The following is a 27,365-nucleotide window of genomic DNA, read 5'->3' on the forward strand; positions in this document are numbered from 1 at the left end:
ATATTGTTAATTATTTGCAATTTTAATTATGTGGAAAACTAAAGGGTCTGGATTGGTGTAATTTTTAATCTACACCATTGTCCTATATTAGCTTTATATAAAGTTGAATTCTTTGATTTGTCGTTTTTACCCCATGACGGCTGACAAATTGGACCTCGTTATTTTAGTATTATAGAAGTATTATATTCAATTCGGTTAGTTTTTATAGACTTTTCATTTTAAAATTCACATTTGATTTCAGTATATTATATATACATTTTCTTAAGTGTGATATTGTGTTTGACATTTGGTAAATGATTCCTTGACTTTTAAAAACAACAGAAAAGGTAAGTATGAGAACATATTTTATGCTTTGTATACATAACCTGTATTGATTTTTGTTACACACGGCGCATTATCTATAATACTAAAATTACGAGGTCCAATTTGTCAGCCGTCATCACGTAAAAACGAAGAATCAAAGAATTCAACTTTATATATAACTAATATAGTACAAAGGTGTAGATTAAAAATTACACCACTCCAGGCCCTTTTGTTTTCCACGTAATTAATATTGCCAATAATTAAGAAGTTCCGGGTCGAGTCCGATACCGATACCAATAGTATATTCACCTGTTACCTATTACCTTATCTGTACGTTCCGCATATCAGGCGCACCACCAAACGGTGTATTCAGGATTAATATGCTATATACACGGGTCATAATCACAGGGTTAATTGACACTACTAAATTGTCAAATTGTTACCTATTGTAGTATTTTAATCAGTAAGACTTTCTAAGATAACAATACGAATACTAAAAATCTGTGACTAAAAATAAGGCATATAGGTACAGTTTTCAATTTGTTAGCGGGCATGGCGTAAAACAGCGAATCAAAGAATTCAACTTTATTTATAACTAATAAAGGACAATGCTGTTGATTAAAAAATATTCCATTCAAGGAATTTTTGGTTTCTAAATAATTAATATTACCAATAATTGATAAGTTCCAGTTCGACGGGTTCAAACAGAAAGACTTTGATAGCAGAGAAAACTTTGCATCTTATAATCGGCATGACTTTATCAAATGACCATTCTAATACTAAAATAAGGCTTGCGCATAGTTATATACTTTAATTCAGTCACGGACCCGCGATATCACGGGTGTGTTCTAGTATAATATAATCATACATAACATAATTTCATAAATTTGATTTATGATTCATGTTCACGGAAATGTGCTAATTGTGACCAAATGTCATTAAACTTATCATTGATTCAAGGATTGAAATAATGAAGGCCATATACGCATTTCATCTACGAAAGATTTATCAGTGACGCTCGAAATAAGGACCAAAAAAAGTCTGAAATTTCAGAGTATTGAAATATTGGTTAATATGTACAAATAGATAAACATACGTTTAAAAGTAATAATATTTTGCAATGGATGCAAACATTTGATTTTGCAAGGAATAAAAAACTTCTGATTCTGCAAGTAATACATATTAAAATAGTTAGAACAGAAAACACTGACACACGGAATTCTTTTATAATATCTTGACTGTATATCTCCATCGCATTCATATCCAAGTCATCACACTAAAACAAAATAAATATTATAATGAACATGTATCAACTTAAACATGTTGCTGTAATAGTTTTAATTTCAAAATAATGACTTAACTGTTTTTTTTTATTATTGTGAATTTCCTGAATTATAATATCGTCATTACTGTCGTTTCGTCGTTTCGTCATTTCTAATCCGATTCTTTTTTTTCGAGTCTTTTCCAAAGACAAAATCTATGCTTCAGAGCATGTTGTTGGCTTTCCGAAGCAGTTAAGGATTATCTGAGTTAAGACGTTAGATGCAATGATTCGTATAGGGAGATAACCATGTTCAATGCAAGCTTAAGAACTGCCACCTTTGACACTTATTCAATCATATCATTACTAAAATATCTTACAAATCGGTCTCTGTATATTGACAGATTCTTTTCGAATCGGTACTAGAACTGTCGAGCCTCCTGCTTCCATGACTGTTGATTTTAATTTAGACGGGAATCTTTAGTTTGCATCCTAGGCAACTGAGGAAATTTTAAACAAGAAACTTTTGGAATAGACGAGTATCTATTCAAGATAAATATTTCAAGGCTGTACACTGTTATAATGAATACTGAGCTACCTTATTTGATTTTCCCCCATTGCAATAGTTTTATGCTTGTCATACCATAAGGTACACATACCCATCTATTGTTTTCTTAGGTTTATTCATGGATTCCGGTGGACTGCAACTACAAGCAATTCAATACATGAAAACCAGTTAAGTGAATTCACAGTACTATAAGACGTGTCACGGTACTTTTCTATCCCAAATTCATGTAGTAAGTTTTGATGTTATATTTGTAATTCTCATCGGATTATGCCTAATGATTAGTTCGTTTCTGTGTGTGTTACATTTTAATGTTGTGTCGTTGTTCTCTTATATTAACTGCGTTTCCCTCAGTTTTAGTTTGTAATCCGGATTTTTTTTTTGTATCGATTATGAGTTTCGAACAGCGGTATACTACTGATGCTTTTATTTAGTATTGATTATTTTGCCTTTTAATACATTGTGTAACATGTCTGTTTTTTACGATGTATGGTTATGTTATATCGCTAGATTTGATTTGTCAAAGAAAAACCATTTACGTTTGGGAAAAAGAATAAAAGAATTCATGAATAATGCACAGTTTTATCCCAAAATATCGGTTACTAATATCTACAAAAGAGGGGCGAAAGATACTTGAGAAACAGTCAAACTCATAGACAGAAAATAAACTGATGATGTCATTCCTAAAAAAGAAAAAGACAAACAGGCAAATAACAGTACACAAGATAATGCATGTGATATCCACTCTGCTTTTTACAAATGTTTAAGAAATGCTTCAGAAAAATAATTTTTACCTCTACATGTCCTCCTTGCTAATGAGCTTTCGACGGACGACAGAGCAACATAGCTGTCAACAGAAAACGAATACTTTGATGTAGGAGATGACGCCATGATATCCAATTCCTTCTGATCTATGTATGGTCCAACACCTCGGGAAGAGAAAAATTAGTTTAAATTTGTATACAATATAGAACAATCATGTTTAGTTGGAATTAGTTTATTTAGAGTTAACAAAGGAAATTCGGAATGTGTCGAAAAGACATTAACCCGAGCAAAGAATAGAAAAATAGCCTTCGGCATCACAGCGAAAAAATTCTACACCTGGAGTATGGTTTCAGCTGGTCCCTAAAAGGTACTAGTTCAATGAAAGTTGCTGTCTCAATTAACTCCGGAATTTATCAATGAACTAAAATCAAAGACTTAATACAGGACTAACACGGGCTACAAGCTTTCAAACAATCGATTTCTGGTTTGCTTATTATTGCAGAAGAACAATATTCAAACATGTAATCATTTGTTGATTTGTGTATAGAGATTTGCTTTTTACTTGACATAAAAATTAAAATAAAACATCGTCAATAAAAAGGATGAAGCCATACGGGCCCAATTCAGTTCATTTCAGAATTATTTTCAAAAAGTCTTCCAATATGAACAGAATAGGACAGGTTCAGTTTTACATGGTTATGTGTTAACATCATAATGGCATATATCGGAACATGAAAACACATTTTAAATGGCAAATGATGTTTAAAAACTGCATCTCTTGTAAATTCATAAAATGTTACATATGTAAGTTATTGTTGCAGACGCAAATTTTCATATTTGAAATAAAGCTATTTATTTCTTTAAGACGCAAACTTATGAATGTGTGTGAGGCATGTCATTTAATGTAAAATGTAACAGTTGTCGATAGTGTTTAATTTTGGTCATCAACAACATTATTTAACAGTGACAAACAATGTTATCTTATCGAAAATATGTAAATCGACACTTTGATATTCAAATTTAACTTGGTTCTAACAACTTCTAGGAATTTGTGTATGAGTAAATTGAAGGTGACATAGTGCCTGTCTATGTTAAAACATACAATATAAAATGGATTATAGATTTTCCAATGGTTATTTTGATGTTCGATGTTGAAACAGTCTCCCGAAATTCCGTTATTTTAGAGTAAATTTAGATGATATGATTTTTAATTCATCTTTTACTGACTAATTAATCTATATCTTTATCATGTGTATCTATCTATTTCTTTATTGGTTTCTTTAAAGAAATTTATTGTAATTTCTACAAAGATAAGCCAACAAAACTCACATGTTGCACCTAAAAGTATTCTTTTTATCAAATTTTATTACATTCTGAAGCGGCACAGAAGCCAGAAAACGCCCGGTATTTATGTTTTACACCGGAAGCATACCTATGACGTCACCTAGTGTAGGGACCAAAGAAGATAACATCTTTTCGCGGAATTTTCTTTAATGAAGATTTTACACTGAAATAATGATTGAAATTTAATTATGAAGTTGTTTTGCATTAGAATTAAGAGATAACTGTATTGTATTCGAAGCTTTAATTCACCATTTACTGACTTATGAATCTATATCTTTACCTATCTATTTCTATATTCATTTTTTTTTTATTCAATATGTTTTGTCATTGCAGTTGCGAATTTAACAGTGTTCGTTCGACTTAACATTTGTGGTATAGAATTTATTTTGGATTTCATAATCGAATTAAATATTGCATTATATTTGATATGGTTTCTTTATTCATCAAGAATCTTTTACATTCAACACTACGTATGTTTTAACTTCAATAGGAATTTTACAATCATAACGTTTTCATTATGATTTTTATCTTTTAAATTTCCAACGTTTTGATTATGTAAACATACCTATCGCAAAAATAATAATTCCTTGATTTTTTGCCTTAACTGCTTGTATTTTTGTATGCAATGGTTTAGTTGATGCTCCGTCTGTAACAACGATTGCAATCTTTGGAACTGTGTTTCCTCTCTTGCCACTAGCTCTCGTAAATCCATCCTTGTATAGCAGTTGTAGGGCCTTATGAGTATTTGTGATGCCAGTAGTATAAGGAATATTCAAAATAGCATTTATTATAGCTGACTTTCTAACATAGGTATTCAGTTTAAACTGTATTTCTGCGTCATCCGAAAATGTGATGAGACCAATCTTTATGTGATCTGGACCAATTGTAAATCTATTCACCACAGACGTTGCAAATCTCTTCAACTCGTTAAATGCAGTGATACCTATACTAGTTGAGCTATCAGCAATGAAGAAAATGTCGGCGACTGCTCGGCGACAGGCTTCAAAAACAATTGTGTTCTATTTAACGAAAAACTCGTTGCTAGCACTAATATTCAAGTATGTTAAATAGTGTTTATGTACAATACCATATCTAAAACAATAATGTTATACCAGGTTCAACCCACCATTTTTTCCTTTAAAAATGTCGTGTACCAAGTCAGGAATATGGCCATTGTTATATTATAGTTCGTTTCTGTGTGTGTTACAATTTAACGTTGCGTCGTTTGTTTTCTCTTATTTTTGAGTGACATTGCGATAAGACGTGTCACGGTACTTGTCTATCCCAAATTCATGTATTTGGTTTTGATGTTATATTTGTTATTCTCGTGGGATTTTGTCTGATGCTTGGTCCGTTTCTGTGTGTGTTAGTTACATTGTAGTGTTGTGTCGTTGTTCTCCTCTTATATTTATGCGTTTCCCTCAGTTTTAGTTTGTTATCCCGATTTTGTTTTTTGTCCATGGATTTATGAGTTTGAACAGCGGTATACTACTGTTGCCTTTATTTAACGGTGCCACTCAAACCATCTTTTTCATAGTTAGCTTTAACGAAGCATGAGTATAAAGATATCCGTCATTAGTGTTTCGCTTTTTATTATATATACCTATGTTTCCAACCTAAATGTGATTTGTTAGAGTTGGTATTGATTTGTTTCATAAAAAAGAATGGCCAACGTAGATACAAGTATCTTGTCTTGGGGAGGGATAAATCTTACTTTGTAAAGGATCATTCTGATTCAAACAAAAAATTCTCTAAAACTGACATTATCAAGATGCTTGATTTCTTGATTGACAACATATTTGTTACGTTCGGAGAACGTGTTTTTCAACAGACTGTCGGCATTCCAACGGGAACACATTGAACCCCTCTTCTTGCCGACTTGTTTTTTTATTATTATGAGGCTGGTTTAATACATGAACTTCTTAGGAAGAAAGATAAGAAGTTAGCGATATCCTTTAACTCTACTTTCCGCTATATAGATGATGTGCTTTCACTAAATAATTCACAAGTGGTGACTATCTGGAACACATCTATCCCATCGAACTAGACATAAAGGATACTACAGATACAGTTAAGTCGGCCTCATATCTTGACTTACTTCTAGAAATTGACAATAAGGGTCGGATGAAAACAAAAATTTACGACAAAAGAGATGATTTCAGCTTTCCAATTGTGAACTTTCCATTTCTTAGTATCAACATTCCAGCAGTACCTGCATACGGGGTATAGAATGAAATTCAAAACAGTGTGGTTGTGGCCATTGATTGACACATTAAATTCATCCATTGACTGGGACAATTTACGTGAACGTTTGTCTGTAACGACCACTGTTCACGACGTACCTACGATAGACATTTAAACTGTGGGGTCACCAAGGTTTCTTAACGCCTTTTATTATAAAATAATTCGAAAAATTAATCAGAAATAACCTTTATGTTTTGATTTATATAATTGATATAAATCAAAACATCGTGTTATTTCTGATTAATTTTTTCGAATTACTTTATTAAGGTGTTGAGAACCTTTGGTGACCCCATAGTTTAAGTGTCTTTAAAAAGTACACATTGAGCAATGGTCGTTACATACAAACGTTCACCTAAATTGTCCCAGTCAATGGATGAATTAAATGTGTCAATCAATGGCCACAGCCACATTGTTTTGAATTTCATTCTATATCTCTCAATTGAAACGATATTCCCGTGCTTGCATTTCCTATCATGATTTTCTTGATAGAGGGTTGCTGCTCACAAGGAAGCTATTAAACCAAGAGTTCCAAATGTTGAAGTTGAAATCATCCCTTCGTAAATATTATGAACGCCATCACGAGTTGGTTGACCGTTATGGAATAACCATTTCACACATGATATCGGATATCTTCTTTACGTCTAAACTACAATCCCCTTCCCTTTCACCAATGTGACCTACCGAATTATACTATTTACCGGATTTGTTATGACATAAGCAACACGATGGGTGCCACGTGCTTACCCTTTCGGAGCACCTGAGATCACCCCTAGTTCTTGGTGGGGTTCGTGTTGCTTATTCTTTAGTTTTTTATGTTGTGTCGTGTGTACTATTGTTTGTCTGTTTGTATTTTTCATTTTTAGCCATGGCGTTGTCAGTTTATTTTCGATTTATGAGTTTGACTGTCCTTCTGGTATCTTTCGTTCCTCTTTTAGAGTTTATGTGTTTAAAAGCATCCACACAAGTTTGAAAATCCGGTTTCTGAAACAAAACAATGGTGAGTAAACAGCTGCGCCACGAGCGCATGATAGGCCCGTCGTCTTGTGTGTGAATTTTTATACGATAATCATAAATAATTTCTCGATGTTCAAATATGTTATATCTCACTGAATTGTTTTCTTATTATCAAATATTATTTAATTTGTATACGGTGAAGACTTTTATAAATATCATTTGATAATTAATCATCATTATTTATTTTATTATATAATAAAGCATTTGTATATTGATTATTATTGTCTTATAATGAATTCTATTTAACTGTTGACTAAATGTAAGTTAACTTACGTGGTGATGTTGGTGGGGCTACAAAAATAACATAACAAATTGTGTACATCAGTCAATTATGGTCAAAACAATGCAGACCCATATGTGGCTGTTCTCTGGTCGGGTTGTTGTCGCTTTGACACATTCCCCATTTCCTTTCTCAATTTAAAATATTGTAAGGAATAGAACAATTTCTCTTTGCATACACGAGAACAATTTTAAAACAAAAAGCTATTTGGAGTGAAGATCTGTATTTTCTTCCACCAGTTCTCTGACGGTATACACATATTTTTCATGGGAAAAACATGTAAAACAAAATCACATAAGTTTAAAAAAAAACTTACAAAATACTGCAGTTACATATTGTTGTTTATCAATTTTAAAAATTACATATTCTATTTTCATTATTGAGATAAGGAAAGCACACAATAGAAGTTTTAGGAATGTAGAGGTGAAATTGGACAAATCAAAGAACAAAAGCCAATATTACACTTTAACATCAGACATAAGAAAATGTTATGCGTTTGTGTAAGGAGCACAATAAAATCTCTGATCTTTATGTGGGCTGAAGGTAGCCATATACTTACAAATATCGATTCCTGATGAAGGCCATTTGTTGTCCTTTCACCGTCCTTTCTTATATATTTAATAACTATTTCAGCGATATATATATGCTAAACCGTCAGCAATAACTTGCATATATTAACAATTACTTAACGAATGCCATCTATTTTTAAATGTCGGTTCCTATTGAAGTCCGTTTTTTGTCCTTTAATTGCTCTTTTTAATTGAATATTAAGATATGGGATTGCTCTTTCATCGACCTATACGCTAAAACATCTGCAGTAACTTGTATATTGAAACAGTTGCTAAATGGTTGCAATATACTTATAAATGTCGAAATTTTATGGAAGGCCATTTGTTTTTGTTTTTTTTAACGAGGATAATGTATTTTATTGCACTCTATTTCTGTTAACAATTTACTTAGTGTACAGCATTGCACTAAGTATCCCTGATATATTAGTTATAAGGTATCCAGGGAGAATATCGAATAAAAGTAAATTGATGTTACATTACAATATTACAATATTTTAAAAGATTTCATGTTTACCGGAGATAAATGTGCATCGTGTTTGCCATCATCATCTTTGTAATTTGGATAAATTTAATTCATAATACTTAGACAGTTTGTCTAATTTAAAAGGTAAGTTGACCATAATTTTCGTGATGTTTTGAATCATAATCGAAGTTTTAACTTATTTGAAAACTGTGGTATTTTAGACTAAGATCATATATGATCATATATCTAAACTACTTAGGTAAACATGATTATACACAACATCTATTTTTGTTCTCTTTGAGTCAGAGATGTAATATGATTTGTAGATAGAAAAAATATTACAGTCAAAAGGAAGTTAATTTCATAGTAAGCTTCATCATTTATTTTACATCCTACTATAAGATTTTCCATATAAAAAATGCTTTCATTGAAACCTATAAATTTAAGAAGGTTCAATATTTTTAATATAAAATCACTGTTGTAACTGCAAGAATAATAAAACTGTTCATAATCTTCTTTTATACTGCAATGATTACATTTATGTTCTTTGAGTATTTTCCATTTTACTAATAAATCATTGCATGGAAGTATATAGTGAATTAATTTTCAGTTTATTGTCAGGTAAGTAGTTAAAACAAAAGTCGAAACAATTTTCTAGGTTGAAGTAAAGGTTTTTGGCAAACAATTTTTCCCACATTATAACTCCTTTCGGTATGTCTGGTTGGTTTTCATTTATAATAATGGTATGAATTTGTTTTGTACTCATTTTAGAATTGATTTCTTTATTATTTTAAAAATATCAATGTCTATCATTTTAAGTCCCCCTTTTTTTTGTACTCTGTGCTAAGAGTTGATCTTTTAATTTTTTCTCTTTTACCTTTCCATATAAAATTGTATATGAGGGTTTTAAATTTTTGTAGCGAATCTTTTGGTATTACAGTATTTGATGCTATATATGTTAAGTTTGGTAGAATTAAAGATTTAGTTACTACTATTCTCCATAATATACTTAGTTTTCTTTTCTTCCACTTTGCTATTATTTTTAACATTTCAATATTTGGATTTCAATATTAAGATTTTGACATTCTGATTTATTGTGTCCAAAATAAATTCCCAAACTTTTGATAGGTTTGTTACTCCAATCAATATTTTCATATTTTTCCTTGCAGTGCTTTAATTTGCCAAGCCATATTCCTTCAGCTTTAGTTCTATTAAGTTTAAGGCCAGAAAAGTTACCAAATGTTTCAATTAAATTTAATGCAACTGTAATGTCCTGTTTAGAATGTAGGAACAGAGTAGTATCGTGTGCTAGTTGACATATTTTTAGGGTATTAGTGCTGCTTTCTAGCTTAATTTCTAATCCTTTAATATTTCTATATTTTTTAAGTTCAAAAGCACGAAATATATAAATTTTAATAAAATTTCTTAAAAGACTCACATGTTGAAACATATTGTTGTGGTTGTGGGGTAGTTGTCCCTACAGCTAAAACAAAAGCAATAATTCGATTTTAATTAATCAATCCTTCAATATATTTGCAATTGTTTCAAATAATTTCATACTAAGAACACAACATATTTGTTGACATATCTATACGTTTGATACTGTTATTCCCATTGATCAGTTGTTTTATGTCGTGAATAATCTTATTTTGAAAAGAGTTATCTTGATAGAAAAAGAAGAAAATATCGTAGATTATATCATACATATGCTGGAAATTAATTGACATTGAACACATTTGTCGAGTTTGGTGGACTGATATTTCACCAAACAATCTGAATTTCAATGAGTAATAATTGCGCTCCACTATTGACGGATTGACCAACTTATTGTTAAACTGAACTGTAGGAGCACATTGCAATTGTTAAGTCTTTGATTCGAATGGCGGGCGTTCGAAACAACATTCCCCGGCACCGAGAATAGCATGCTAACATAAGACCATCGAGGAAGTTATGCTTTTTAATGTTGACTCTGAAGTACAGAAAGTTATATTAGGGTCCAAGATCGTTTGCTTTTTTATCAACAGGTTAAAGACTCTTAGCTCGCTTTCAAATGCGATTCCTTTTTTTTTTAGTAACTGGTTTTGTTTTGATTGCTACTTCTAACTTATGTTTCTGTTTTATATCAAATCGTTATCATACATGTTATAACATTTCTTTATTTGTTTTTAGTGTTTTGTTTGTCCGCTTTGGTAGTCCACTGAATAAAATTAAAATATCTCATAAGACATGTTTATCCCCGTTATGTTTTCACATTTTTGTCCAGAAAATCCAGTGGTCTTTCTTTTGGCTATTTTTGTTCATAATAAGTTATTTATTTGTTAAAACTGCATATAATTTGATTACAATGGTCGTTTGGTTGCCGTTCTTACTTACCCACACAAACTCTTGATAACAACGTTCGCTTGACAGCATCTGTATTCAAAGCTTCAAAAGAAGAAACTTGGATCGTGAATTCTTCATCTGGATCACTAGACATGCCGTTCAGTTCGTCAATATCTACAAGACTTCCAACTCCGATCACAAATATGAAAGCAGGTCTGGCCTTAATGATGGCAGCCTCGATCTGAGTTTGGCGCTTACCACTTTCATCGCCGTATTTATCATAACTGCCCGGATTTGTTTTTCCGTCTGTCAAAACAATAACGACATCTGCTACATCCGGCCGTTCTCCATTACCAGGTCCGTAAAGTATGAAATGTGTATATTCCAAAGCAAGATAAGTTCTGGTTGCATCTCCCTGAGAATGATCAATTCTTTTGATTGATTTTAATACATCCACTTTTCTAGAAAAATTGTTAAATCCAAATTCGGGGAAGCCATAATTACTAAATGAAACAGCTGAAATACGTGTTTCCTGTGGACCAACATCTAGAAAGCTGACAATATCTTCAATAAACCGTATTTGTCTTGTAAAGTCTATATGTGGAATACTTCTTGATGTATCGACCACAAAGGCGAGGTCTACTTTAGACTGGCAATAACTAGATGGTCTATCCGGTATGTAATGTGAGGCTGCAGTTTACAATAATAATGATAATAATTAAAACAGTAATAGTTTAAATGAAGTATGATAAAATGATAAAAGTCAATGAAAATCACGGACGGAACGAGGGTTTGTAAAAGGTGTGGGTGTTATTCCAAAAAAATAATATCTAGATTATTTTTTACCCTAGTAATCATTCTGTTTTCGATTTATGTGAAGTCCTGGTTTTCCTTGTTCATTTTATTTATCTCCCTTATAGAGAGGCTCACCAATTTTGTAGATATGACAGATATACGGACTATCATGCAAATGAAATTTTTAGCATGCTATAAAACCAGGTTTGAAACACCATTTCCTTCGGATAATGCATGTGATTATGACAGTTGTTTTCCATACTTCCGTTGCGTGATAAATAGTCAAATCAGTATCATGTTCTTTATTTTTACAACGAGCTTGTATAGTTACAAAATATACTTACTTAGTTCTACTATAAATGTTAATTTGTCTCAATATGGTGTAATACAATTCATACTTGTTATAATTATGAATAAGGTTGAAATAAACGGATTATAATTATCAATTAGGTTAAAATAAACGGATTGGGAATTTGTGATACATATGAGGTACAAAGTCGAAAGCACTTACAATTTACAAGTGGTTAGATTTTAAGTAGATTGCAAATGTCCTTTCCTAACCATTGAACATTAATAATATAATGCTGAGAAAATGTGTCATGATTACCAATGAAGCTACCATCAGAGACAAAATTAATTGAAAAGCTAAAAACTGAAGGTCATCGAACGTCTTTCAACAATGCGCCTAACAATACCAGATATCATGCCACAAAAAGCCCCAACTTGACCAATTTTAAACAGTTTAAAAGAGAAAACTTACGGATCGATCTTAATACATATTGTAAAACAACAGCAACATGCTTTCTTTTGAATTAAAGAATGCAATTATCTTACTTATTACTCATGTTTAAAAGTTCAAAATTGGAATGAGCAGGACTTCGAATTACAACAAAATGTTCTAAAAGTGGGGGAGCATTTGAAGTATAACAAGCAATTGTGTTAATGAGGCAGTAATCCATACAAAGCATGCGCGTATTAACTATATCAGGACAAAGGTCCGTTGAAATTATAAGTTTTACATGGTTTATCATAGGCGGATCCAGGGGAGCCTGGGAGGCCGCCCCCCCCCTTTTCGTGGGAAAAACTTGGTTGACTATATAGGGAATCACTGAAGCATGGCTGGATCGTCCCCCTTAAGTCAGTCAACGGGCCCCCCTTAGGAAAAGTTCTGGATCCGCTACTGTTTATGAAATTGTATTTAATAGTTATTGTTGTTAATATGTATGGACAATTTCCAAAAAGACGAATAAATAAACCCGTTCAAAAAAATAAATATCTAGTTGTTTATTATCTGATTTAATAGGGAGAAAAATAATTTTACGACGGAGCAGACTCGAACTTGCACAGATTATAATGAAGTTGTGTGAAGTTTGAGGGAAAACACCTAAGCGCAAGGAAAGATAACTTCCGAGATCATTTGCGATAAAAATACATTTCTATTACATTATTGTAATTTTATCTTTTTCACTATATGTTAAATAAAGTGTAGCTTGCTGCTCTGTAAAAAAAGGGGCGAGAGATACCAGAGGGACATACAAACTAATAAATCGGAAATAAACTGACACCGCCGTGGCTAAAAAATAAGGAGACAAACAGACAAATAATAGTACACAATAAAAAAAATAAGATGTGGTATGATTGCCAATGAAACAAATGTCCACAAGAGACCAAAATCACACAGAAATTAACAACTATAGGTCATCGTACGGCCTTCAACAATGAGACAAGCCCATACCGCATAGTCAGCAATTAAAGGCCCAGAAATGACAATGTAAAATAATTCAAACGAGAAAACTAGCGGCCTTATTTTTATAAAAGAAATTAACGAAAAACAAACATGTAACACATAAACAAACGACAACTACTGAATTACAGGCTCACATACAAGACACAACATAGAAAACTAATGAATAAGCAACACGAATCCAACCACAAAATGGGGGTGATCTCAGCTGCTCCGGAATAATAAGCAGACCCTGCGCCACATGTGGCACCCTTCGTGTTGATCATGTTATTACATACCCGGTAAATTGTCTAATTAGGTAGATCACATTCGTGAACAGGGATTGGGGATTGTATTTACAACATAAGGAATATTATATCTCGTGGTCACAAATGAAACTACCCACAATAGTAATAATTAGTTCACTAATGATGACGGCTGGGTGTTGACCTTCTAATGTCGTATGATTTAAACACGTTATATTGTTCATGACATTTTTGGTATGCTATTTCATCAACATTTATCAAACCACGTTCATACTGCTAATACATTTATTTTGAAACAATTAAAATAAATTCTAAAGAGACTCACTTGTAGTTAAAAGTGGTTGTGGAGTAGTCGCCCCTAAAGCTAAAATAATACAAATATCGATAAACGTAAACAATTTATCATCATGATAGTTATGTTCTTTGATTTAAAGTTGTTAAACATGTTAAATAAGCAATATACATAATTGGTTGCTAGAATATTTATATGCTATTCCACTTGTTGAGGTCGTTACCGTATGATATCTTCTCTGATGTAAAACTACTGATCAAGTTTTCAAATAATTTGAAATCACATTAAATAAAAGCGAGAATTTTCATTACTCTATTGTTGCTTTTTTTCGTTATATTTTAATTTCACCTTTTTTTATTTCATCTTTTTATTATTTCACCATTTTTGTTATTTGTTTTTCATAAGTCAGGACTTTACAATCCCTGTACATCACCACCTGACTATGGTGTTGCTTGTGGTAGATCATGATTATATCTTGTCTGTACCATGTCAGGAATATGACAGATGTGTACCATTCGTTTCATTAGTTCGTATAGCCAAGCGTTTGATTTTTGGTTTTAAGGATTTCACCTTTTTATTTACCTTGGACAATGTTGGAGTTCGTTATTTTTGTTTATACTTGTTTGTACTCGGATTCTCGCAATTGATTTATGACTTTTGAACAGCAGTTAAAAGTAAAATCACAAAAATACTGAACTCCGAGGAAAATACCACTGTTGCCTTTATTGTAAATGTTTTTATCGTTTTTTAAACATGTAAATGCTCAGATAACTTTCCCTATGCTCATGTTTTTTTCGTAATCTATTGATTGTCCAATTTTTTGAAAAGGTTCAATTCTGAATCTGTTGATAATCCAATATGAATAATTCAAAACAATTGTTTGATCTTTACAAATCCACAAAGCCTCACATTGTGTTTCGAGTGGTTGTCTTTAGTAGGATACACGTACCTTATCAAAATGTCTATTAGTATGAGTTTTGTGTCTTTTGGAGAACTTGATGTTCTTGGTAGACATTTGATAGTTTCTTGAATAAAAAATTCATTTCACCCTTTTTTCATAAGATGGCATTAATTGTAGATGTATTTCGATTGCCGTTTTACTTACCCACACAAACTCTTGATAACAACGATTGCTTGACAACATCTGTATCTAAAGCTTCAAAAGAAGAAACTTGAATCGTGAATTCTTCATCTGGATTACTAGACATGCCGTTCAGTTCGTCAATGTCTACAAGACTTCCAACTCCGATAACAAATATGAAAGCTGGTCTGGCCTTAATGATAGCAGCCTCGATCTGAGTTTGTCCCTTTCCACTTTCATCGCCGTATTTATCATAGCTACCCGGATTTGTTTTTCCGTCTGTTAAAACAACTACCACATCTGCTACATCAAGGCGTTCACCATTCCCAGGTCTGTAAATGTTTGCGTGCGTGTATTCCAAAGCAAGATATGTCCTGGTGGCGTCACCCTGGGAATGTTTAATTCTTTTGATTGCATTTATGACGTCTTGCTTTCTTGAAAGATTGTTAAATCCAAATTCCGGGAAGTTATAATTACTAAATGAAACAGATGCAACTCTTGTCCTATCTGGACCGACGTCGAGAAAGCTGACAATATCTTCAATAAACCGTATTTGTCGTGTAAAGTCTGTATGCGATATACTTCTTGATGTATCAACCAAAAAAGACAGGTCTACTTTAGTCTGACAGTACTTAGGTCTGTCTTGTCTATCTGGTATTTTATATGCGGCTGCAGTTTTTCGCAAAAACGATAACAATAAAAATAGTATATTTTATAAGTATAATGAAATGTTTGTTATAAAATCAACTATAACAATTTCATATAAATATGATTATAACTTACATTTTGAATTTCAAAATAACTCAACATCTAGTTGAGCACTGGTACTCCAAAATATCTTTATAGGTAAGAATATGTACACAACGCTTGAATGCAGCCGATATTTAATATTTGTAGGAAAATAACTAATATATTACCATAGAAGACTCTAGTGAAAGAAAAATAGGTCTATTTCTGGCATTATATTTTTGTATGTATATATATTATAATTCTAATAATAATACTGATGAATAATGCAATTAGAAAAAAACACGTGCCTGAACCAAGCTAAGCTTCTTTTTTTTTGTACGTCTGTTTTTTTCACAAGTTGCTGTTTTTTTCCACAATCACGTCTACTTTTCCATAAATGTGACCTACCGAAAACGACGTTTCACAGGGTTTGTACATATATGAAGGATGCTGATGTGAAACAGAATTTGCTATCTCTTTCGGAGTACCTTGCGTGTGAATGTTCTATAGATATCTATTCTATTCTTTTCTTTTTATAAATAGAATTCATCAGCATAAGGCCAGAGTTTTTAAGATTGTTACTTTACGGATCATATATTACAGTTATCAGTAAAAAATATGAATTGCTATTTCACGTTTCTTATTCCAGCCAACCCTTACAAATACATAATTCCTAATATATACATTCAAATTATGTGTGTGTTAACTTGTTCCTGGATTTAGATGCAACATAGATCATAATCTCCTGTCTACTTTTTATGTTTTTATCATCTAAAACGTTTCATGAAATTGTGTGTTTTTAGTTTCAGAGGAATTGCGTGGACAAGAACTGGGTTGACTAACGGCCTGCCGAACGAAAGGAATGATAGACAGACAGACTGTAGCATTTGCATCAAAATAAATTGTATTTAACATTTTTACATACAGAAGTACTAAAATAATTCTGTCTTTACTCAATAATCATTATTTGCATTTTGAATTCGAAAACAGTTTTGTTTCGATTTTGCTGAAGAAAAGGACACCTTCAAACATTGGTTTCTCAAAAAAACGGCTAAATAGGCTTCAACAACGAAATCAAATTATAATGTGCTACATAATTATTAACTCAAGTTAATCATTGTTCAAACTGTACCACTTTTTCATAAATTTACCAATTTTTTTGTAAATTGTCGCTGGGCTTCCAAAATGTTGTAAATTACAAATTTTTCAAGAAAAAAATATCTCACAAACAAGCTTTGAAAATTTTTACAAAATGCATGCTTCCAAATGTCGTATGTGAACTTGAACATTTTTGTAAATAGGAGTGAAATAAAAACTGACATTTCTGGATTATCCAAGAACGTAAATTATTTTCAAAGAAATAAAGAAATGTACAATTATTTTATCCCAAAAGCAATATACAACGATTTTCAAGTTTTCATACAACATTTTGGAAGCAAACTTTACAAACAACTGACATTGGCAAAATTGTAATATGTCTTATTTCAAACGTTTTGGTGGTCTAACTGTATGCTATTTTGTAATACCAAAGATTTCCTTCCGCCCAGACCATTGGTGTCAAAAAGTATTATTAGCCAAAAAAAGTCATATACGACATTTTGGACGCCAAGCGACGATATAATATAATATAATATACGATACTTTTGACGCTTCATTAACAGAGACCTTGAACTAGTGGAAATGAAAAGCAAATCGATACAAGAATAACATAAAGTCTTTCGTACTTTAATTTGATATTTGGAATTAAAAATAATGATCGCTATTCGTTCTGTGCTCTTATATGCATTGGTATATAACTATAGGCATTGCTTACCGTTCACAATTATTTTTGACCTTCCAACATATCAATAATTTTATTACTAATTAAGTTGTTGGTTTACTGTTTCATCGACATATACCCAACAACTTTGTATTGATGCTGCAGAAACATGTTCATTGAAACATTTAAGCAAATTTACTCAGTAAAATAGGTAATGAGACTCACGTGTAGTCAAAAGTGGTTGTGGAATAGTTGTCCCTAGAGCTAAAAATTATACAAATATGGATGATAGCAGCCTCGATAGATGTAAACAATTTATAATCAAGATCATCAATTACTTTGTTTAGTTATATATCATGTCAGATTAGACACTTAACACATTATATTTTGTTCATGCAATTTTGTTGAACTGTGTATACCTGTTGAAGATGTTGTTTTTTATTATCAGCGGGTCACATATTTTGAGCTTATGTTTAATAATTGAAGAATTTTATTTTATGTTATTATGGCATGTGTTCTCTCTTATGATTTTGTATATCTGTTTTAAGATTGGTTTCACTATGCTGCTTCTACTGTCTTTCTCAATACAAGTATGTTGATAAAGTACTTTGGCCAAAAAAAAAGGTCGAGGGTTAAGAAATCCCAAACCTGGGAAATCCAAGCCTTTTGTTTAGTGTGCCTATCTCATACTGTTGGAAAAGTTTTGATCGTTTCATTTCTGATTAATTCATAATTTTGAAACTCGTGATACATTGCTTCACTTATGGTTAAAACCACTGACCTTTTGTTTTATCATATATCGCTTAATTATTCGTATCGTTCTGTTGCTTTCTTACTTACCCACGCAAACTCTTGATAGTAACGTTCGTTTGACATCATCTGTATTTAACGCCTCAAAAGATGAAACTTGGATCGTAAATTCTTCGTCTGGATCACTAGACATGCCGTTCAGTTCGTCAATATCTACAAGACTTCCAACTCCGATAACAAATATGAAAGCTGGTCTGGCCTTAATGATAGCAGCCTCGATCTGAGTTTGTCGCCTTCCACTTTCATCGCCGTATTTATCATAACTGCCCGGATTAGTTTTTCCGTCTGTAAAAACAATAACAACATCTGCTACATCCGGCCTTTCTCCATTCCCAGGTCTGTAAATGTTGTCGTGCGTGTATTCCAAAGCAAGATATGTCCTGGTGGCGTCACCCTGAGAATGATCAATCCTTTTGATTGCATTTAATACATCTTGCTTTCTTGAAAAATTGTTGAATCCAAATTCTGGGAAGTAAAAATTACTAAATGCAACAGACGCAACACGTGTGTTTTCAGGACTGACGTCGAGAAAATTAACAATGTCTTCAATAAAACGTATTTGTCGTGTAAAGTCTTCATGTGGAATACTTCTTGATGTATCAATCACAAAGGCCAGGTCTATTTTGGTCGTACAGTACCTAGATATGTATGATCTGTCTTGTATATTATTATTGAAAGCACGGCTTCTACCGTGTGTGTCAACTGATGCTGGATGGAGAAATAACAATAATCATCAATATTAATGCTATATATGTTCGACCTATAAAACCAGTTGCATATATAAACATGATAAATATATATATATATAATTCATCCCAAACGTAGGATTGTTTTAATATTACTTCAAAAGCGCATTCCTATCTAATTATTTATCTAATGTATTAGATATATACGACTTTTTCCCGATCAAGTCAGGAATATGGCAGTCGTTATCAAATAGTCCGTTTCTATGTATGTTGGCGTTTGTTTTTGTTGCAGTTCAGTGTTTTGTTCTTCCTTTAGTTGATGTATTTCCTTCTGTTTTAGTTAGTGACCCAGATATTCTATTTCGATTAATCGATTGATGGCTATTAAACAGAGGTTAATCACTGTTGCCTTTTTTTTTTAATGTGTATCAATTGTATGGAGATACCTGTAACACATCGTAGTTCATTTGTACCTATTAGATTGAGTACTCTCAGGTAGATAAGTAGCTGGTTATAGGGTTATCGTCTTCTTAAAAAGATAAGTTATGTATTTGTTTTACTGATATTTCAGTTTGTTTAACAAATAAGACATTCTACGGATAAGTTCAAAGTCAACATAAAAATATCATAATTTATATTTGTATATACACTTGACTGACATGATAGCTGTATGTTATTTATTCGGCCTTCAATACTTTCATTTCGTAATTATTTTAAAAAATGAGAGAACTACGTTACAACTAGGTCGATACCATACTGTGATGTTCTTTGAGTTTGTTTTTTTTATTTTATTCAACTATCACAACTAATCCTAATGGCATTAACTTAGATATTGATTTTCGATTTTAAATGTAAACGTGTTGATTATATCAAATGCTCAAAGACAAACTTGTCACAAAAAGTTTTTGAAAATACTTACTGATGACATCGGAGGCCTGTAAAGGAGAATATGAAAAACTTCCATGAATGTACTTTGAAAAATGTTTAAAACAAGTACACATAAATTTTCAATGTTTCTGTATTATCAAAATATTAACCCCTTCAGAAAAAATTAAGTTTTGTCTGGTACATATCTGCCTGCGTTTGTATTACATAGTTGCTGATAAACAAACATATGTTACCGTTTTATCTTAAATCCAAGTTTTAGAAACAAAAGTGAATATCAGATATATCAGATTTGTCGGGTCAGAAGTAACAATGGAAAAGATCTCCAGAAACTGAGGATCTCTGCCTTTGATAACACTAACAATTAAATGTGTATGCGAGAAAAATATATGTTTTTAAAGTGATAATGATCCTATAATTGCATTGGTGTATTTGATAGGAGTACCCGATTGTTAAATAAAAACAGATTATAGTAACTCGTCCAAATGTCTGCCTTTCTCGTCTTTCAAGTAACCAAGTATTGCATATCAAACGAAGGTATGCCTTAATCAGTTAATAATATGTTTCAATCAAAATTATGTTTTACCTCGGTTGACTGGGGTATAGAAATATGGTAATATATGTATTCCTCCCATACAACATTGAAAACTTTGTTGAAAGGATGTATACATACGTATTCGAATTCGTGTCATAAATACTATGCTAGTTACGACAGCATGGTTTATCGGATCGAAACTAAGGAATATATCAATGAACCCATCACAATCAAGTATTTGAATATATTGGCATCATATACAAATGACAGTTTCTTAATTGTTTTCGTCATGTATATCCATGAATAATTTACCAATGTAAGTTGAGCAAGATTTCTTTCGAAATAATCTTTGATTCCCTTTTTTTAATTTTCCCAAAGTAGAATAACGAACAATATAAAGAGAAGTTTTCACAAGCAACAGCTATTCCTACCAAAATATGAATAAGATTACCTATACAATTATGTAAAACATTACTCACCAGAATAAGAAGAACTACATGGGAAAACTCCATTTTGAATATAACACTGATTGTTTTTTCACCTAAAAAAAATTTAAGTGTTTAATTTTTTTTCAACGAAATTTTTCATATTTACTTATCATCAAAAACTTATATTTTACTTTATGATGAAAGACACAAGTATAGTTTTAAATAAGTCAGTAATCGCATAACCTTCAAAATCAGTTACTTAAAATTATCTTCAAATTTGACATATGAGATTAACATTAAAGACAAGCACTTTAATAAATTACATCACAATAAATACACAATTGATATAACAACTGAAATTTTACGGAAATCCCTACAATAAAACAACTGCATTTTTATGAGAGCGTTCTGACATAAGTATTAAATTACTCTTAAGTTGATACTGAAAATAAATGTCATATACAAATTAAAGAATTATCTACTTATGTGTGTTTTGTCAAATATGTTAAAGGTTTTCGTGTCGTATACAAACTAATGAGACCCTGTACAGTATACAAAGAGCTTGGAATAAAAACCGAATAGATAAAGAGTATACTAAGTCGTGTCGTAAAATGAAATTAAACAAAAACGTGTAGCTATAAGACACCCTCTGTCACTGTTGCATCTCCATTTTTTATGTTCAATTGATCGAACAACAATGGTAAAAACTCTAAAAAGTTAGCATTCGTAATAAGCACCATGATTGCAGTGTTTAATATGGTTACAATAGTTATCAAAAGTACCAGGATTATAATTTAGTATGCCAGACGCGCGCCTCGTCCACACAAGACCTACCAGTGACGCTCAAATCGAAATATTTATAAAGCCAAACAAGTACAAAGTAGAAGAGCATTGAGGATCCAAAATTCCAAAAAGTTGTGCCAAATATGGCTAAGGTAATCTATGCTTGGAATAAGAAAATCCTTAGTTTTTCGAAACATTCAAATTTTGTAAACAAGAAATTTATAAAAATGACCACATGATTGATATTCATGTCAACACCGAAATGTTGACTACTGGGCTGGTGATACCCTCGGGGACGAAACGTCCACCAGCAGTGGCATCGACCCAGTGGTTTATATAGTTATCAAAAGTACCAGGATTATAATTTAGTACGCCAGACGCGCGCCTCGTCCACACAAGACCCACCAGTGACGCTCAAATCGAAATATTTATAAAGCCAAACAAGTACAAAGTTGAAGAGCATTGAGGATCCAAAATTCCAAAAAGTTGTGCCAAATATGGCTAAGGTAATCTATGCCTGGAATAAGAAAATCCTTAGTTTTTCGAAACATTCAAAATTTTGTAAACAGGAAATTTATAAAAATGACCACATGATTGATATTCATGTCAACACCGAAATGTTGACTACTGGGCTGCTGATACCCTCGGGGACAAAACGTCCACCAGCAGTGGCATCGACCCAGTGGTTTAAATAGTTATCAAAAGTACCAGGATTATAATTTAGTACGCTAGACGCGTACAAATCATGCAATCCGTGTTTCCAAACCTAATCAAAAACACAAAACTAGATATTTGATTAAATTTCATTTCATTACATTGTCACCTTGTTTTAAATGTATTGGGCTACAATCAACAATTACTAGTTTCACTATCAATGATCGAAAACGAGATTGCATGGTGACGGACGTGTTTTCATATGGTGGTGGACCTTGATAATTCATTTATAAACAACGGTGAAAGACTTTTACCTTTTATTGAAAACTTTTTATTCGAGAAAGAGAAACACATGTGGCAGCCATGTTGAAAATTCAACACACTTTTTTCAGAAATTTTATGATACATCACTAGCAACTTATATGTAAGAACTTTAATTGGAGGAAAGCATAAATACATATTATTTAACGATTAACCGTCCGCTATTTATTATTTTTTACACATCCCGTGAATATTTCCAAAACTGTGAAGGACCGTGTGTAAATAATATTCTAGCACAGTGATCTACTACAACAAGATTTTATTTATTTTAGAATATTATCTGAGATAAACTTTAATCATAAATACTTTTAACGCTGTAATAAAACATCAAACAACAGGCGGTATGGGATGTCCAAGTCACGCTTCTTGCTTGCTTGCTGATTGTACAATTTACATAAGAGCTTTGAACTTTTAATCTCGAAAGTGCTAAACAACTTGGACCCATCAATCTTATATTTTTATATATAGAAATGTAATTTTAGTAGTGCCAGAGCTTATGTAGACTATATTTACTGCATAGCTAACTGTTTAGCTTTTATAAACTAACTGCTTATCAACTACAGCACATTAGCAATATAATATATTATATCAACCATTCATGACAGAATCAAAATTGATAAAATACTTACAATTTCCACGCAAATCTCTCACTTGTACATAAAATCATTATATCTGACAGCAAAAGGATATACTTTGAAAAGAGATATACAATATTAGGTCAATGTTAGGGAAATATAAACTTTTTTGTATGAGGCTAAGAAACTTGGGAAGGGCAAGTTTCTACCGAGCCCTGCCTTAGTTTTGCGCCGAGTACAAAAAAGTTTATATTTTTATGACATTGACCTAATATTGTTTGTATACTGCAACTCAAATTAATACATAAATAGCTTTTTTAATTGTAACACAAATGTCAAACTTATTTTCATCACTTAATGGACCCCTGATTGTGGAGAAATTGTTTCATGATGAAATTGACATTATACAAATATAGCTATGTTACTATATTTAGGAAATAAACACAGGTAGTTGCAGTATAAATCAGGTTATGCATCCAATTGACAAAAATATACACTGGAGGTGAAAATCAGGCACAAATATCCAATATCAATAAAAGTAGCTTAAAACAAATATATACAACAAGATTCAACGAGTCGGTGATATCAGTGTAAACATATGGTCAGGTACCTCAAAAATTTCTATAACATCTACAAATGATAAAACAATTCAACTCATTTTAGATAAATTTCACGAGTGCATTGATACTATTAAGAAATATCCACATTCTAAGATTACAATACTCGAAATACCAACATATTCCATCATTAAATATAATCAGAAAATAACCTCAAAGATCAACAGCAAAACAATAAATAATCACAAGGATAGCAATAACAACTATAGCGACTTAGTGTCACACTCAGATAATATAGATAAATATACAGAGCAAGAAACACAACTTCAACAACATAGAGTCAAAGTTACGACGGCATAAAATATTTGAATAACACTCTCGGAACCAAATCTTCCCGCTTCTCAATCCACTTACAAAATAGGCGACAAAGATCCAGACGGAAAAAAGTAAACCGACAGAGAAATACCTAAACTACAACTTATATTCCGACGGTATACATCTACAAAGATTGGCTTGGTCAAATTTTAGACTTAATACTGAAAGATTGTTGGTATGAACATCATAATTGAAAAGTAGACTAAAAACAGAAGGCATGGAATAGCCAAGCCACGCTGTTAAAATATAGATCTGATTAAAACCAATTGTGAATAAATAATAACCGATACAATATTATTTAAGCACCTACCAACTTAATGTGAATAACTACCTAGAAACATCATGACAAGCATTAGCAACCAGTGAATACATACGAGTACCAATCTTCAAACCCAAAATTTGCAATCCGATGATTTTGAGCTAAATGTAGATAGGGCTATTGCTCGGAAACTTCAAGCTACAAAGCGCCAAGCAAATAGTGTCTATTGTTTATGGAGATGGTATTACTGAAGAAGCTGATGCTGTGTTTTTTTCTAATTATTAAAGAATGCCATGATATACTATTATCAACAACTCAATTGTGAGAATGCCATTATATACTATTATCAACATCTCAAATGTGAGAATGTCTTGATATACTATTATCAACATCTCAAATGTGAGAATGTCTTGATATACTATTATCAACATCTCAAATGTGAGAATGTCTTGATATACTATTATCAACATCTCAAATGTGAGAATGTCTTGATATACTATTATCAACATCTCAAATGTGAGAATGTCTTGATATACTATTATCAACAACTCAAATGTGAGAACAACATTACTGTAAAACAAAGACCAGGACAAAAAGGTCTTGAATGTTATCAGCACGATATTTCATATGAACATCGACCAAACCCACGTCTATACATTGGCAGTATACTACACAATTTGTCGCGTACTAGTCAATGGTAAAGATACTGATAGGTTCATGAAAACCGACCTACCCAATATACATAATACCATTAAAAATGTAGTCTTAAATGGTAACCGAGTAAGTCTACAAACACTCAATTACCAGTTAGAAGAAAAATTACAACAACTATCGAGTATGAGGAACTCCACTACAAACTCCAGTCAGGACTCTAGCATCAATACCCACCATACTGTTACATATTAAGATACTGGTATATCTAAACAAAGCATGTACAGTGAGACAATTTCAATTAAATGTATAAGATGCAGACGAAACGGTCAGACAAGAGGTGTTTATTGTACCAAAAAATACTGGATTCGTTGTAGATGTGACCGAAGATGACATTCACAAAATACAAAATAGTACTAGTGACAATACCAATACATGTAAAATATGTACAGAACCCAGTGTTAGTAACAATATTACACCACATATGATGTTAAAGTCACCCCCATAAATTGAATGTTGGCACTCTGCAAGGGACATTCTAAATGAGGAGCTACAACTGGATTGCTGCATATGGGATTGACAGATAGACGGTGATATTATCAACTGTGAAGTTTATACGTTACCTTGTCACCAAATCTGTTTCACAAGTAAAACAGAGAACGATGATACAAGAATATGTACCAACTGTATAGGAAATATGGACCAACGAACTGACTTGCCGAACTCCACTGAACAAGATGATGTGAATATCAGTACTCAAACTACTCCGCTAAATACAAACTCTATGAGGAATGATGATTAAGAAAATACAACTGTGAAAAGTACATACAATAAAAACAACACATCTATAACACAGAAAGAGCACATTGTCGATCAACAGAAATTAAACAAGCAGAACTGAGTCAAAGAGAGACAAAGATACGTAAACGTGAAGAGGAGGTTAAAGTACGAGAAAGAATGATAGAAGATTCAAAGAATGCAAGAACATGGTTTCAATCTCACATATATATAAACTAGAATCTACAATTGAAGAACTCGAGAGATCAAATGAGATACTACGAAAAGATGTACCAGGGCCCATAATTAGTCGTCAATATGGTAAACAAATATTTGTCTGCATTCATGTTACTTTCCGTTGCTCCGATTCCACAATTTCCGAAACATAATAAGCTCCTGAGATTATTAAAGATACATTCCATTTTGATGCAGAACACACTACGCGTGGATTGAGTTTTCTCTCTTTATTTCTACCTTTCACACAAATTCTTTCTTCCGAATATGTTAAACTCTTAATATATCCTTCTTAGATTTGATTCCTCTAATACACCTTACAGCAGCACTTTATTTATCTTCGTCGCTATCATGTTCTTCTTCAGCCTTTAGCTGCTGTAAATGTCCTTGTATTGTTTTATTAAGTAAGCTATTGTAATATGAGCCCTTTGTTTTATTTTCACGAGACAAACTCAAGCAGTGTTGTCTCGTCAGAAAACAAATCTCGACTCCAATTTAGCAGCATTTTTTCCAATGTCCCGTTTTCAACATAGCACTTGGACAAAAACGTATTCTCGTTTGAATTGTTAAACATTTTGTCATGTTTTGAAATAAATTTGTTACTAACTCTTAGTTGCGGATGAACAATAGTGAAAAGGATGGGTAATCATGACAACAATAGGGGAAGCATTTGAGACCCCTACCCCCTCCCCCCACCAAAAAAATAGAAAAGAAAAGAAAGAGATATAAAAATCTGCCTCTGACTTTATAATTTGAAGCCCGGTAAACATAACATATAAGTTGAAAGTAAGTCAAGCATTTACATATTCATAACTATTTTCAGATGGTTCTTTCAATTTCCGGTCTTTTAATTTCCTGTAGATGAAATGAAAAAGTGTTTGTAAAATAGAGAAAAACACTTTACCTTAATTTCTTTTTACACTGAACTAAACATCCTTTATAAGATCTGAAGAAGTTTTAAGTTATCGTTGTAAGTGAACATTATTTGAATCTACATGAACCATTCATTAGAAAAAAATCTGAATTCACTGCTCTATATAGTTTCATAAATGGAGTCTAA

At 32.1% G+C, this 27,365-nt stretch overlaps 1 protein-coding gene across 2 annotated transcripts; it reads right to left on the reverse strand.

Annotated features, from left to right (window-relative positions):
• Positions 1–1,345: 1,345 nt before the first annotated feature.
• Positions 1,346–27,365, reverse strand: LOC139500971 (collagen alpha-4(VI) chain-like). 2 transcript variants are annotated; one of them, XM_071289905.1, is made up of 14 exons: positions 27,210–27,365; positions 21,171–21,232; positions 20,191–20,206; positions 18,616–19,293; positions 18,001–18,039; positions 15,312–15,956; positions 14,240–14,278; positions 11,182–11,820; positions 10,247–10,291; positions 7,770–7,787; positions 4,804–5,238; positions 2,924–3,058; positions 2,224–2,271; positions 1,346–1,579 (listed from the first exon to the last, which is right to left on the reverse strand). In XM_071289905.1, the coding sequence occupies exons 2-13, from the start codon at positions 21,201–21,203 to the stop codon at positions 2,249–2,251; spliced, it is 2,745 nt and encodes a 914-aa protein (XP_071146006.1). In that variant the 5' UTR covers positions 21,204–21,232; positions 27,210–27,365; the 3' UTR covers positions 1,346–1,579; positions 2,224–2,248. The 2 variants fall into 2 exon arrangements, with proteins under 2 accessions (XP_071146006.1, XP_071146007.1); XM_071289906.1 differs by lacking the exon at positions 27,210–27,365 and adding an exon at positions 23,507–23,548.

The sequence above is a fragment of the Mytilus edulis genome, chromosome 13, assembly GCF_963676685.1.
Source record: "Mytilus edulis chromosome 13, xbMytEdul2.2, whole genome shotgun sequence".
NCBI lineage: Eukaryota > Metazoa > Mollusca > Bivalvia > Mytilida > Mytilidae > Mytilus > Mytilus edulis.